Consider the following 16,592-nt stretch of genomic DNA (forward strand, 5'->3'; position numbering starts at 1 on the left):
AGCAGTAGAGGACAGCCCCAAACCTTGGGACCCTGTATCCTAATGGGAGACCCAGACGAAGCTCCTGGCTCACAGCTTTGGATCAGCTCAGCTCTGGCTGTCGTGCACATTTGGGGAGCGAACCAGCAGATAGATTTTTTATCTCTTTTTCTCTCTGTAAATCTGCTTTTCCAAAATAAATAAATCTTTTCAAAAAATACCTACAGGCAAGGGCTGACATAGTCATATGTCATGCTAATCCTCCAATTGCAGTGTCACCATACCATATGAGTGCTGGTTCAAGTCCTGGCTGTTCCACTTACAGCCTGGGAAAGCAATGGAATATGGCCCAAGTTTTGGGCCCCTGCACCTGGAAGAAGCCCCTGGCTTCTGGCTTCAGATCAACCCAGTTCTGGCCATGGTGACCATTAGGAGAGTGAACTAGCGGATAGAACATCAATCAATCAATCAATCTCTCTCTCTGTCTCCATAACTCCATAAATAAATAAATCTTTAAAACAACATTGACATAACATCATAAATAAAATGTATACATACAATTTGATGGCTATAGATTTGACATTTTGTCAATATCTAGCTCCCTTATAGCTCTTTCCATACCTAGAGTGGAACAGATCTATTATCTTTATGGAGAACCTTCTGTTAATGAGTCATGTTAACAACTGTCTGCAGGAGACCAGGCCAAAATGTAGAGAAAGGAGTAAAAGCAGTAAAGACACATGGAGAAAGGCAGAAATTAAAGTATTGATTCCTGGCATCCCGGGTGTTCTGCTTGGCCAACACATTATAAGGCTATGACTTTCAATTGTCCCTTCCTCAAACTGCTTGGGCAGGGACAGAGACTGATAAATAAATCATAGTATAATCACATAATAGAAAACAATACGGTAGTTTAAAGGAACATTCTGTATGCATGGACATGAAATAATCTCAAAAGCAATGCCAAGTGAAAAGGCAAGTTGTATGTATAAGAGAATTTAAAGCTTTAAAACTTGCAAAACAAAATGTCTATTTCGAAAAGCATAAAAGAGTGCATAGCAATGATAAGACTGATTTCAAGATAGAGTTTTTATCCAGGGAGGAAGAAAGAAGCACAGAAAGCAGTTTAGATGAAGCAGGACAACATATAATTTAAAATAAATCTGCTTTACCCATTTAAAATGCATGTGTTCATGTATCAAGCCAACACAGCAATGCATAGAACATTCATTAAAAACAGTGATATTCCAAAATATTGTTTTACATATTGATGCAATATTTGAAAAGCTTCATTATAAAAATAAATATTATCATTGATTTTATTCTAAGATAGCAGTTTCCTCCTAGTCTCAGAAGTAAAGTATGCATCTGGCATTCCCAGATCACAGTGTTAAAAAGTATGTCCAGTGCTCAACGACTGGCTGGTTTTCCAGCTTTTTTCTCCCAAGACAGCTCCACCAGAAACTTTAGAATGACTGATACAAATTCAGATATGCTTTTAGGTATACAACACTTCGTGAAAGATTCTCTAAGGAATTTTCTTCAAAAATGCTAATTTGCTTGACTAATATCAGTAGTATTAGAAAAGTTTGCTAATTATGAGTTTCTTGTTCCATACTGGGGAGATGATAGCTTGGTCCACAGATATTAAGTAGGAAACCATGAGCATATGATTCAGGCCTGGGTATTGGTCAGATCAGGCAGGGTAGCTCCACCTGTCTGCACGCATGTGGGGTGGTTTTGGAAGTGGGTGGAGTGGGCAGGGCCAGGCCAACCTTAGCTCACTGGCAAGTGCAGGAGCCAGGCTGGAATACGGGGCATCCTCCCAGTTTGATTAGCACACCTCCCAGTTTGCATGAATCAGGGATGGAAGCAACTTGTCCCCCCACTGAGATAGGTTAAATGTTAGGCAACAGAGTGGAGCCAGTCAATGTCATTCTCCTGTAATAGAAGGGAAACAGGGCAGGAGACAGAGAATTGAGCAAAGCCACAGACTACAAACTATTTAGTTCCAATGCTCCCTTACAATGGCCCGAAGTAGCAAACTAACAATTCAGTAGGAAGAGTACAATCAAGCAGGGGGAGAAGGGAAGAACTGCAGACTGAAGTAACCACAAGTACTGAAGTGAATCATGGGACAGCTTGCTTTCTGAAATAGTATAAAGCAACAACAGTAATGGTAAAAAGGCTACAGAAGACAGTAACAAAACATTCTTATAATCTCAAAGGGTCTGAAGACAAAATTAATTATATGTAAACATTAACCACAGCTAGCACAAATAAAAATAACCCAACCCAACAGAAGTACATATTCTTGTATTCAAGTATCAATATTATTGGTACTTTTTCATCTTCTTTTTCTGTTTCTAAAATTTTCTGAAGTGTGATAATACTTTGACAATATCAAATATTTCAAAAGGTCCTTGAGAGAGAAAAAATTCAAAAGCCAGAAAACCATTCGGCAAGTTCTGTTTGTTGTAGACATTTCGACAAGAATCAGTGCACCTGAATATTTTGAAAGTACTTGTAATCTGACAAAAATAAATAAATAAATAAAAACCCTCAACTTTGCAAGAGACAATAATTGACTCAAAAGCCTCTTGTCTTTTCAGTTACTGGAGAAAATTTAGGTCAAGTCGAAATGATTTTGAATCAATTCTACCTCTTGACTTTTCAATTAAGTGACCTTTAGCGAAGAAATTGGGGCTCTTGTGTCACTTTCTGGGAACAGCTGTCCAAATTACAAAATTCAAGAGAAACTGGATTTCCTTTGTTAGAAATCCTATTCCAGATGTCAGGCATCCAACAGCACACACTAAATGGAAAAATAAAGTTATTATGCAACCCAACATCAAAGTAGGACTAGATCTAGGAAATGTGTTCAGCTTGCCTGTAGATTGAGTAAGCACATGTTTGTAAGACACTATATACAGCAGTGAGAGTATGGATTCTAGGTCACCTCCCCTTTACCTTCAATCTGTTTGAAGATACTCAGAAATATTTCACAATATCTATAAAAAAAAGTTTTTAGAGGCTGGTGCAATGGCTCAGTGGCTAAATCCTTGCCTTGCATCCAACAGGATCCTATATGGGCCCAGTTCGTATCCTGGCTGCTCCACTTCCCTTCCAGCTCCCTTGCTTGTGGCTTGGGGAAACAGAAGAGGATGCCCCAAAGCCTTGGGACCCTGCACCTGCATAGGAGACTGGGAAGAAGCTCCTGGCTTTAGATCGGCTCAGCTCTGGCTGTTGCGGCCACTTGGGAAGTGAACCAATGAACAGAAGATCTTTCTGTTTGTTTCTCCTTCTCTCTGTAAATCCACCTTTCCAATAAAAATTATCTTTAAAAAAAATCTCAAGAATACAAGAGAGAAACCAATGAGGTAGAACACAGAGAAACAAAATGTAAAAACAAAACAAACAAAAGTTTTCTGGGCATCCTAAGAATTTATTGGATGCTTAATGGAATTCAAATCTTTTGTTTACAGTTTTCCCTTATTTAATCAGCAGAGCAATACATGAAGTGGGTGCATTTAGATAGCTTTGCCCATATGTAACATGTGTATAGACATATCTATACATAGGAGTGATTTTCAGAATTTTCAATGGTATGTGGTACAAGATGCAGTTGTCACAGCAGCTATAAGAAGCTGAGTCTGAAGGAGTGCCAGGCAGAAGCACAGCAGCATAGGAAAGCAGTGTCCTACCCCCATGCTGGGGTGTCTAGCAGTGGAGGCAGGAGTGGCCTTAGTCTGCCCTAGCAGCTGAGGAGAGTGGATGAAAGCCAATGTCAGAGCATTCTGGGGGTCTAGCTTGAAGCCTGGTGGACACCAGGGCATGCATGACTACTCAGCTTCAGAGCCACAGTAGTCAAGGCTCACTTGAGAGAGATGAAAGCAACTGCTTTTTGTTTCTTACTAAAATGTAAAGAACTATCTTTTTGAAAATATTTTATCTTGATTTGAAAGGCAGATTTACAAAGAGATCTTCCATCTGCTGGTTCACTCCTCAAGTGGCTGCAATGGCTGAAGCTGAGCCTATCCAAAGGCAGCAGCCAGGAGTTTTTTCTAGGTCTTTCATGCAGGTGCAGGGTTCCAAGGCCTTGGGCCATCCTCCACTGCTTTCCCAGGCCACAATCAGGGAGCTGGATGGGAAGTGGAGCAGGCAGGGCATGAAGACTACCCATTGTTTTTCACAAAAAGGAGTGAAATGCCTGATAATGTTGCCCTTTGGTCTCTCAGCTACGTGGCCCTCTCCTCTCTGCTTTACAGTGTTAAGGACTCTGAAACTGCTCCCCAAGCTCCTTAACCAACAGGCTTCCTGCAGCTAACAACAGGAGAAAGGCTGACCCTATTACCGCTGTCTTCCCTTCATCCCTCTCCCCAGCCCCCTCCTTACCCTTCTGACAAAGACTCTGGTGGAATTTCCAACTGGCCCCCCACAGCCCAGCTCTGAAGTGGCCAATCCTCCTCCGTTCTTCCAGGTCACAGTTTCATCACCTCTTCCCTTCTGTGCTCCTGGGCTCAGGACTGACATTGCTTTCTGAAGCTATTAATAACTAGTTTACCTCACCTTCCCCTTTTTGCCTTGTGGTCTATTTCATATATTAAATTCTTGATTGGAATATCCAGTGTGCTTTTTGCTTTTCTGAATGATAAAGTAATCTTTCCAAAATTAGTATAAACTTAGTTTGAGACTGCTTCCATTAAAGATCAATGAAATGGAGTACACCTTTACGACGCTAATCTGCAAATGGAATGCTTTCCTGCCTGCTGTTGCCAGTTCATACACAGGCATTTACATCCTTCTGGCTGTCTTTAAAGAACACAGGATTGCTGCTCCAAAATGCTTTGCAGAGGATGTCAGTTTACTTCATCCATTTCAGAGGGGGGAAGAGCGAGCTGATTCCTTCTCACATTTGCTTCTCAATTTGTTTTCACTTGCTCTTATCACTACATGAGCCTAACTTCAGTTAACAGCCATTCTCCTTGACCTCCATTGGATCCATCACCTAGTCTCTCTCCTCTTTAGTGAAAGGCAAAAGATTTATATGATCTGAAGAGAAACCAGAGTATCCTCCTCTTTACTGTTGATTCATACCTGATGAATCATATCTTCACCTGTGTCAAATGTAGCAGGCTGTTTTTCATTTGTAACAGCCTCTCACGCACATAGCTTGCATTGCCAGAAATTTTTCCGTAGCCCTATAATAGTCCTTATCTACCCTGTTTCTTAAAACTGAAAACACAGTGCCATTGTATAGCGACGATATTTTGGTCCTTTTGCTGTTAACCTCAGTGGTACCGTTATAATCCATCACATCATCCTTACCTAGTTTCAAACAGGGTTTTATTTTTTTTTCTTCGCTATCAGTTTCTGAATACCAGTGCCTTTTTTATTCCCTCTATGTGTATTTTCCCCACAAATGGTTTTGTAAAGCATCAGGAAATCCTGTGTCTGTTTTGGCAAGGAGTCAGATGAAAATTATTTGTTCACTTAAAGAGAGAGAGAGAGAGAGAGAGAGAGAGAGAGAGAGAGAGCACGCCTTAAAAGTCATGGTATCTAGTGGCCTCAGCTCAAGCCTTGAAGGGAAAAAAAATATAAAGATCAATATCGCATTCTGTTTGGCATCTGGTTTCCTTTCACCAAAGACACTGCCTTCAGGGACTCCTTAGATTTAGGGCTCTCAAGTTAGGCAGTCACAGGCTGCCAACAAAACTTGATCAACTAAGTATCCTGAGCTGGGAATACTGCCTTATTTGATTAAAGTTTGGGACTGTTCCATCTGTCCAGCCTTTTAAATCAATTTGAGGGACCTGGATCCTGCCTGAGTTAATTCATAGTGACTTTTCCAAACTAAAATAATCTTTCATAAATGCACATTGAGGATGCCATATGTAACACTGATTTTGTGTTTCTGTGTGCTACAGTCAATCCTAAAATCCCAAAAGACTTGAATTCTGTTATTAGAGCCTCATAGTGGTTCTACGAAGATACTTCCAAGAGATATGTTTATCTTGGTGCAAAAAGTATCTTAAATCGTGTTACCATCTCCATTTTGCAGATGATGAAACTGAGGCACTGTGTGGACACATATCTTCCTCTAGGTCACACGGGTGTTAAGTGGAAGACTGGGACTGGGACTGGCATTCAGACACTTTGGTCTATGTTCACAACCACAACAGCAAACTACCTCTCAAGCCTTCTCTTTCACAACCCAAGTTGGAACACTCACCAACCACACATTGTTATTATCCAGTTTGTGCTAACATATTTTGTGCCTTGGTGCTGCTCTTCTGTCACAATAGTTCTTGTCCTGTCCCATAACGCTACCATTCTAGGAAGGTTACTAGGTTCCAGGTGTTCTGACATTTGTGTAAGTTTATCAGTTCTTCCCCCAAAATACCAAACCTTTGTTATTACCATCAGTATCCAGAAAAGCAAGAAGATAAATCGAAGCTTAGTGACCCACAGAAGATCAAACCACCAGGAAGTAGAAAAGGTACCATTCAAAGCCAGTCCATGGCCAAAGTTTCCACTCTTCCCACCACACAATATAATATCCCCTCTGCTCTGAAGAAGCAGCTGCCAGCAAGTCTCCACCCCAGTGCTGCTTTCTCTAGCGTAGCTGCCCAAGCGCCATCCAGTGCAGAGCAGAGCTTTCTGAGCCTATACTTCATCATTGCCTAGGCCACCAGGGGGATCAGTGGAGCTCTGCAAGTCTCCACATCCTTTTCTGGGAGTTGGAGACAGGTGCCATCTGCCTCGCAAGATCACCATGAGCATTCAAAAAGAAGCTACACAAATGTGACAAGTACTTTAGGGTCTTTAATTACCATAATAAGAATAATGGAATCTTCAGTATCACAAAAACAGCATAGAGGCATTTGGGCTAATCAAGCTTCCAGCTGCTGTGAAGTATATTTTCTTCCAGAGCAATTGGATCAATACTTTGGAAGCTCCTATCTCCGAGCCAATGAAGAAAGTTCCAAACTGAAGCCTGATCTCATTTCTGAAAGGTCTTCTAAAACTCTGAAGTTCACCCACAAAACTAAGACTGCTCATAGACTTACACTTATAGGACCATGGTTGCAAGGAAAGAGCTAAACCTCAGAACCGTAATCACTTAAAAAATTTCAAAAGATTATTTGAAAAAGGTATAGTGAATGGTAAAGAGTTGGGTTTTTTGGGGGGGGAGGTGGGTGTTTAAGGAGCTTAAACTCTTTTAGCAGATTCATCTGTAGGAAGGGAAAGAACAGTGGATATGATTAGAAAGGCCTGTGTGGGACCACTAGACATCAGGAAAATGTAAGTAACAACCACAATGACGTTCCACCATCCCCCAGTTAGAGTGGTGACCATCCAAGAACTTTAAAAATACATACATACATACATACATACATACATACATAACTGTTGGCAAAATGTGCCCTAATCTGCCACTGGTGGGAATGGAAACTAATACAACCATTATGCAGGATGGTTTAGAGATTTCTCAGAGATCTGAAAATAGAGCTACCATTATGACCCAGTTATCCCACTCCTGGGAATTTACCTAAACAAAATTAATAAGTATAAGAGAGAGTTATTTGTATATCCCTGCAATTTACAAGAGTGAAGACATGGAATCAACCCAGATGTCCATCAGTGGATGACTGGATAAAGAAAATGTGATATGTATACACCAGGAAATACTATCAGCCATAAAAAAGAAGGCAGTCTTGTCTTTTACAACAAAATAGATGTAACTAGAAACAATTATGCTCAGTGAAATAAACCAGTTCAAAAAAAAATAAGCATTTTCTCTGATCTGTGGCATCTGATACACAAGTATAAGAAAGGTAATAGATATGAGAATGATATTCTGGGATTTTATTACTGTTTACAGACTTTGTCCATTCTCTTGAGGTTTCTTTCTACTTACTATGTGCTGAAATCTTTACCTAATAGATTTTTAAGACTGTAACTGCAAAATGAGATGAAAATATGTCATTCTGAATTTTTTAAAAGAAGGAAGGAAGGAGAAATCTGATGGGGAATGCAGGCAGGAGGGGTTAGACTGGGAAGAGTCACTATTCTAAACTGGTGCTGTGAAATTTGTTCATTTTATATAAATATGTTATTTTAAAAAGCCCTGCAATGAATATACTTGTTAGAAAAACATGTCCCAGGATACCAGAAAAAAATAATATTACTGCTTATCAGTAACTTGCTGTGAACGTATAGTCAAACTGGAAATAAATTACAGCATCATATGTACATGCACTTAGCTCACCAAAATGCTCATAAAGTTTAACAAAATGAATGCACAGCAGGCAGATTTATTACCATTCATTTACTATGAGTGAAGTGAATAAAAAGTATTTAACAACAAACATAATGCATTCACCATTAGAACATGCTCACTAATTGTAAGACACTCAATTTGCTTAATTATTTCATTTGTGATTAACTTAAGCCAAATCCAAGTCCATTCACTTTATAGTACCTACTCAGTTATGCATTCTTTCTGACACATCCTTTATTTTGAATTTGTGCTTAATCTTGTGATATGCCTGGCATATTAAAGCTCATATCTAGCCAGAAAATTAATCAAAAGTTGGTGCTTTCTGGCACCACCAGGTTGAATTGCTTAGACTTGGGTTAGTTGAAGGGCACAAGGCCAGTAAAACTTGCCAGAAAAAAAGTACAGTAAATTTAGCACTTACTGCCTTGAGGTCTTCATTAATATGAGTATCATTCATTATAAATTCAGGATAGCCAACTTTGGCCAAAACAGCTCTCGCCTATAAAGAAAAGAGAAAAGAAAATGATGTCAGAGTTTCAGCACTTAAATCATTAATAATCACAGGATGTAGGAATGTAATCTTCATCTGGAGCTCCATTTACTAAATATCTATTATACGCAAGCACTGTGAAAAGCAGAAAAACAGAAACAAAATGAAATTAGTCCCTGCCCTCAATATACTAAAAACATTCAGGGAACGTAGCAAATAACTATCTTGTATAAAAATCCAATGCAGAACTTAAAAGAAGCAGATGATGTGCTACCAAAGACTGCAACAGAGATCATTTCCTCAAAAGGAAAATACTTAATGGAAAAGAGGATCAAATGTACTCATGGAAAAAGACTAATATTGCAAAATGCAGAGTTGAGAAGAAGGGCATTTCTGGAGCAGAAACAAGAAGGGAAAATACAAGGAAGAGAAGATATCTGTGAACCCCATCTGTTAAGCAGTTAATGTCTAAACATATAAGAAATACAACTCAGTTGCAAGAAAACAAATAACTGGATTTCTAAAATGAGTAAGGAGCCTGGTGCAAAACCTATTGGCTAAAGTCCTTGCCCTGCATCCACTGGGATTCCACACCAGTTTATGTCCCAGTTGCTCCTCTTCCCTTCCAGCTTCCTGCTTGTGGCCTGGGAAAGCAGTACAGGATGGTCCAAAGCCTAGGGACCCTGAACCCATGTGGGAGACGCGGAAAACACTCCTGGCTTCAGATCAGCTCAGCTCTATCTGTCGCAGCCACTTCGGGGGTGAGCCAGCAGGTGGAAGATCTTTCTCCTATCCTCCAGAATAACGTACCCAACATAGTTTTCCTTTGTCTTTGAAAATGAAATAAAATTCTTCCACAGAAAAGCTCAAAGAATACAGACCTGCCGTACAAATGAAACTTAAAGATGTTCTCTTGACAGAAAACAGGAATAGTACCCATCAAACAAAAGGCAAATGTGAAGAACATTCCAGTAATAGACAACAAAAGACTAAATCAAACAATGAACAACCTATTGCTCAAATGACAGGACCAAATTACCACCCATTCATATTAACCCATAGATTAGTAAACTGGATTAAAAAAAAATCATCTATCTGTTGCCTACAGGAGACACATCTCACCCACAAAGATCAGCAGAAACTGTATCTCATGGATTATAGATTCTGATGATTTTATTTTCATTTTCATTTCTTCAAAACAGTTTTTTTTCTCATATTAAATTCTTCATGGACTCATAGGTCATTTTCTTTAGGAAGGTTCTTGATTGTCTTTTTTCATTTGTTCAACAACAGATTAGTCATTCAGCAGCATGTTATTTAACTTCATGGCTTTGTTAATTCCTATTTTTCTTCCTGTTGTTGACTTTGTTGTGTGGCTTTTCAATTAAGGAGATGTATAGTAATTGCCTAATAGATACTATCATATCCAAATGTCAGAATACAATGCAGTATGCATCTCTACTTTCAGATCAAAAATGGACTCCTAATAAAACTGTTAAATATAAAAAAAATTAAATAAATATTTAAAAATTGAGTAAGAATGCTTCTGAAAACATAACATAAATGGCCTGTTGAATATATGAAAAAAAAGTTCAACACCACTAAATCATCTGAGAAACACATATGGAAGCTATAATAATCTATTCATTTATCTCTATCTGAATAGCTATGATCAAAACAGGTCAAGACAAATGTTGACAAGGATATGAAAGAAAGAGAATTATACACAGTGGGTGGCAATGTCAATTAGTGCAGTCTCTGGGAAACACTGTGGAAACTGTTCTAAAAATAAATAATGCAACTACTAGGCACTACAGCAATTCTACTTCTGTGTATATAGTAAAAGGAACTGAATTAGGTATGTTAAAAAGCAACCACACTCCCACATTCACTCTTGTGTTATTCACAATAGCTAAGATATAAAGTGAACCTAAGTACCCATGAATGGATGAGTGAATAACCACAATAACATGTATACACACCTTGGAATACTATGCTACCTTTAAAAAGAAAGAAATACTGTAATTTGTGAAAATGTGGAAGAACTAAAGGGATAAGTAAAATAAGCCAGACGCATAAAGACAAATCATACATGATGTCACTTATACTCAAAATTGAAAGAAGTAAAATTCATAAAAGCAGAAAGGAGGAAGGTGATCACCAGGGGCTGCACGATAGAGCTGGGGAGATCATGATTAAAGAACACAAAACTTCAGTTAGCCAAGGGGAATATGTTCAAGAGAGGTACTGTACAGAATGATTGTAAATTGCAATGTGGTGCATACTTGAAAATTGATGAGAGATTTTAAAAGTTACTATAAAATGGTATGTGTAGATTTATATAAGCTAATTAGCTTGATTTAGCCATTCTACAACATATGCACATGTAGAGTCTTCAAAATGAACAATATGATAAAAGCTACATGTGGATTTCCAATATTTTTGTTATCAAAATAACCTTATCTTTTAATTTTATTTCTCTGCCAACTTTTTGAAACACCTTTATTGCTGGAGTTGGGGTACAGGCTTCTTTGTTTCCCCAAAAGGCCTATGTGCTTAGAGGCTTAGGGTTCAAAGTCTTATGTTAATGGTTAATAGAATACTGTTAATGGATTAAGGGCAGAGACTTAATCCAATTGTGACACGTGAAGGTGGGGTCTTTGGAAAGTAATTAGATGGATTAAGTTGTTGGAGCAGGGCACTCTGAATCATGGTAGGTTTATAAACAGAGAAACACAAAACCATGAGGGTTTAACATACTCCCTGTCTCTCTTGCCTCTTGGTTTGCACATGATCCTCCCTCTGTACAGTTCCATCCTCCACTGCCCTTATGAGAAGCCAAACTGACAAAGCCACCTGATCTTGAACTGCGAATATCCAAAACTGTAAGATACACCTGTTTCCTTATAAATCATCACCTCTTAAGTTTTTTATTTGTGGTAATAAAAAGCTAATTAATACACTTTTATATCAAAAGCATAGCTTAAAGTCACATTGTCAGGGGTCTTCCAAGATTCCCTGGGGTCCCTTTTACCATGTCTGACATTCCTTCCCAGCCCCTGGGTTCTTTTCTTTCTAAAAGCCAGCACCTGAACATCTTCAAAGGCCTCCGCTAAGGCTATCAAATACTAGCTTAGAAGAGTTACTTTCAGGTTTTGCCTTCCATCCACTACCTCCACCCTTCCTCTACCCAGGCAGCCCTTAAGGAAAGACTGACAACACCGGGAGTGTGAAAGCCCAACTCCTTTCCCCAAGGCAGTACAACCTGTTTTTCCAGATTTCTCCACAGGTCAAACAAGTTCAGAGATATTCCTGCATCTCCCATTCCTTTGTTAGTTTCTCTTGGGAGAATCTGTTTCATTAACTCATTTATGCACAAATCTTCCTCCCCAGATTTGCCTGTGGAAGGCACAAAGTAAGACCTAGAGAACCTCAAACATGTTGCTTTTATTCCAACAAAGTAACACCTTTGCATACTGCTCTGGTTGCCTTTCTCTGTTTAGTCTTTTTCAGTTTTCTCACTCAAGAAATAAAAATAATGAGATAGTACATTTTCCTTGTCTTCCTTAAATATCAGCAGAACCCTGCAATTCAAGACTCAGAGAAGATTTCACAAATGCTGTAAGACACAGTCATAATGGGTTTTGCTGTTCCAGAGACTCAAACATAACACAGATCAAGTTCTGCCTCCAAACCCTGTGACTTGCACATACTAAAAACCTAATGTGACCCAGATAGCAGATAACTGGAAGTTACAACTCATTCCCCTACATGGAAAAACACGTCATGCCCATAAGCTACCTTCAGGGACTTCCCTATTATTTCTGTCACTGTATTTAATTTCTCATTGTATTTTATCAGCTCACCACAAGTCAAATGTGTAACGGTAGCGGATAAGAAGCTCCAAATAGCCTCCCCCCCAAAAACAAGAAGTGTTTAAGCTGAGTCATTCAAAATTGCATTCTGAACACTGAAGTTTCCAGAGCATGCCAATGAATTAAACACTGTTCTACAAAGCTTACCCTGTGGGACGCCCCCCCCTCCCACTGCACTATAGAGCCTTACACAATTTATTGCCTCTACGTTCTATGTGCAGGTCACTAAATCCTTTTTTTGTCACTTACGTGGCATCACCGTGACTTCAAGAGAATCAAAATTGTGATCTGAAGAGTCTCTATTTACCTCCCAAAGATACTGAGAGTTAGAATGAGGAATCAGAACTACACGCAATATAGCCAACATCTGAATAAAGTGCTCTTCTTTCCAAAATGTGCTGTGTGCCTATACCTCTGTTCCCACTCAAATGCTCCTTCAGGGTCTGTTGTCAATCCCACATAAGCCCTCCTATCCTCCACTGTTCTACGTTCTTCCTAAAGAAACTTTTCGAACTTCATCTCCTGAACTCCCATGGTACATGGCCTTGCTAGACCTCTTAGGAGAAAGAACCATGGGAGACTGGAAAGCTGGAAGCACACATTAGTTCTTTAGTGCTGCTAATCATAAGGTAGGCATGGGCATCTACACAGAGTAGAAGCAACACTTTACTGGCACCTTTTAGGCATCCTTCCTCAGAATACCATTTGAGTGTAATACCAGCAGAGAACATTGGAAGCTTTTGCCCTTCACCCCTTAGCTGTCAACATGGATGCCTAAGACTCCAGTTCCCTGTATTATATTGTTCTCTTGCTTGACACACATAAAAGAACGTCTATATTACCGAAAGAATTCTAAGACAAATAATGATCCCAAACATTCCATGGAGGCAAAATCACCCACAGTTGAGAATTGCTGCCTAAGCCCTTCCTCCTCTTCCTTTCTGGAGCTCATGAAACAAACCCAGAAGTATAGAATAACCATCTTGTCACAATAAAGAATAAATATGAGGATGAAATCTGCCAGCTAAGTATAGCAGGCTACAAAGCTGATAGCATCTGGAGCCCACTATGTACAGATCCTTTCAAAAGTTTGTGGAAAAACAATTTCAAAACAAGTTAACTTTGCTGCCATTTTTTTTTAATCCATACAGTTTTTCATGACACACATTTCCCATGAAATTTTTGATGCCCACACTACCTCTCCTTCCCTTCTATGTATAATATGGGGAAATTTTCCTTGTTTTAAGCATTATGTGTCATGTTTTCCATTAGCTGTAGCTAAAACTAACCCTAACTTGCTCTCTTTTCCATAGGATGTAGTTTAAGGAAAAAACTTGATGCCCACTTCACAGTAGTGTCTTTTTCATTGTTGTATGAAATGCAGAGTTGCATGTGTACACACATAGAGAAAGAGAGGTTTTCCATCGAAAGGTTCATGCCCTCAAATGACCACAGTGGCCAGAATTGGGCCAAGTTAAAGCCAGGAACTCCTTTTGGGTGTCTCATATAGGTGGCAGGGATCCAAGTTCTCAAACCACCTTCTGCTGCTTTCCCAGGAGTATTAGCCAGGAGCTGGATCAGAAGTAGAACTGTCAAGAATAGTCTGATATGGTATACCAAAATCATAGGTGTCACTTGAACCTGCTGCACACAACACCAAGCTGGAGTTCAGGATGCCACTGCATGTAAAACACATTTTCTATCCCTTGATCTAGAGTACTTGAATAAATGTTGGTTGTAGATTATACAGAGAAAGTAGAAACAATGTCTTCTGGCAAGGCTTTGGCATAATAATAATGTGCCTCTTTGCTGGTCTTTTCCAAAAGTCCAGGCCAGATTACATCCTTAACCTAATATTTGAAGTTGTGGAAAAATAATGTCACTTTTGTTAGTCATAAGTCCAGTTTCAAGAGGTTACACTTCTGCTGAAAGACAAAGTGATGAGAAAAAAATATATATATTGAGAAAGAAAAGTTTAAAGTATAACCAGTGTGGAAAAACCTGTACACACAAGCATGCTTAAAATGGTGGATTTCTCTAACAAAGCCAGTCCTGGGCACAAGCCAGAACTCATGTTATTTGAGTTTCACAGGGGAAAAAAAAAGAGGACTCTTAAAGGCCAATATTTGCTCATCTCTGCAAAAGAAAAGCTATAAAATCTAAGTTTAGGAAATATAAAAAAAAATATTTTTCCCATTACCCATCTTGGTTTCTGCCTTTCTCCCTTTCTCTTTGCTGTTCTATTCCTTTGAATACCTTGGTCCCTGTGTGTTCATAACACTTGCTCTCCTACTAGACCTAAATTGGACTTTCCTTGGTAATAGACTGTGCTCTAGAATCATCTTTGGCTTCCCTCCTCATTCATCAAAACTATTATTCCTCCAGAGTAGCTAATCCATTACCTGCCATTAGGATTTCAAACTAATTTATAATGAAATGTGAATGACAAATAGCAATCTAAAATGTATTAACCCTGGAGAAATATCTGCATTTGAAAGAACAGTTCATTAGCCAAAGGGATAAATTCAATTATAAAGAAGGCTTTGAGGCTTGGATAACCTCTTTGTGACACTCTTCACATTATACCAGTGGCCTACTCTACTCAATCACCATTGCATTGCCCACATAGAACACAATGCTAGAGACACGGAAAAAGATCATTACACAAATAAGTACTGACTCATATAATGAGCCATTTAGTTGATAAATCCACTCTGGTAAATGTCAAAAATAGCACCAGAAAATAGAAAAAATCATTTTTATAAATCAAGAACATCATTTAATGACACAAAAATCAAGATGCATTCCTATACTAAGTGATCTTGCTACAGGAGAAGAAAAATTGAAAGACAGAAATCAGGCCCAGCATGGTAGCCTATTGGCTAAGGTCCTCAATTTGTATGCACCAGGATCCCATGTGGGTGCTGTTTCACATTCCTGGCAGCTCCACTTCCCATCCAGCTCCCTGCTTGTGGCCTGGGAAAGCGGTGGAGCAGAGCTCAAAGCCTTGGAACCTTACACCCATGTGGAAGACCCAGAAGAAGCTCCTGGTTCCTGGCTTCAAATCAGCTCAGCTCTGGCCATTGCGGCCACTTGGGGAGTGAACCAGAAGAAGGAAGATCTTCCTCCCTCCTCCTCTCTGTATATCATTCCAATAAAAGTAAATAAATCTTTAGGAAAAACAAAAAAGACAGAAACTTCTACACAACCTTCTCAGAAACAGAGCAAGGTATAAAATTCATTATAATTAATTTTCAATGAAGAATAAATTCATTTTAAAATGTATAGTAGTCACACCTTATTTGAGCTTTCTACAACTATAATAAAATTAATGGAGCTTAGTAACACATAAACGGAAGAGATTGTTCAGCTCATAGTTCTGCAGATCTAAGAGCATGGCCCTGGCACCTGTTTGGCTCTGCTGAGGATCCCATGATGGATAGTATCACAATGGGAGGTGGGAGGAAATGGGGGTAGGGTACATGGCAGCACAGGAAGCCAGAGAATAGGGAAAGGCAAATCTTCATTTTTTTAAAATCAATGTATGCTAATGAGAACTAATTTATTCTGAGAGTCAACATTACTCCCCATGACAGCATCCTCATCTAAATCATCCTCACATCTGGCCATACTAGCACACCAAGTCTCCAACATACAAACCACTGAATAACAAACTACATCCGAACCATGGCACCCCTTGTCCACTGGTTTGTTTTCTGTGGTTTAGCTGCTTTATGGTCAACTACAATCCTAAGTATTAAGCTTTAAAATTTCAAAAATTTTACACTTAATACTAAAGCTTTTACATTCAATAACAGATTTTGGGCCCGGCATCATGGCCTAGCAGCTAAAGTCCTCGTCTTGAACATGCCGGGATCCCATATGGGCGCCAGTTCTAATCCCGGCAGCTCCACTTCCCATCCAGCTCCCTGCTTGTGGCCTGGGAAAGCAGTCGAGGACGGCC

At 39.3% G+C, this 16,592-nt stretch overlaps 1 protein-coding gene across 1 annotated transcript in view; it reads right to left on the reverse strand.

Moving 5' to 3' along the window:
• Positions 1 to 16,592, reverse strand: part of PHEX (phosphate regulating endopeptidase X-linked) — a 208,117-nt gene that overhangs the window by 64,167 nt on the left and 127,358 nt on the right. Inside the window, exon 13 of the mRNA XM_004587814.3 lies at positions 8,685 to 8,762. Coding sequence (XP_004587871.2) covers positions 8,685 to 8,762 — 78 coding nt within the window. The remainder of the gene's footprint in view (positions 1 to 8,684; positions 8,763 to 16,592) is intronic.

The sequence above is a fragment of the Ochotona princeps genome, chromosome X (genome assembly GCF_030435755.1).
Source record: "Ochotona princeps isolate mOchPri1 chromosome X, mOchPri1.hap1, whole genome shotgun sequence".
Taxonomy (NCBI): Eukaryota; Metazoa; Chordata; class Mammalia; order Lagomorpha; family Ochotonidae; genus Ochotona; species Ochotona princeps.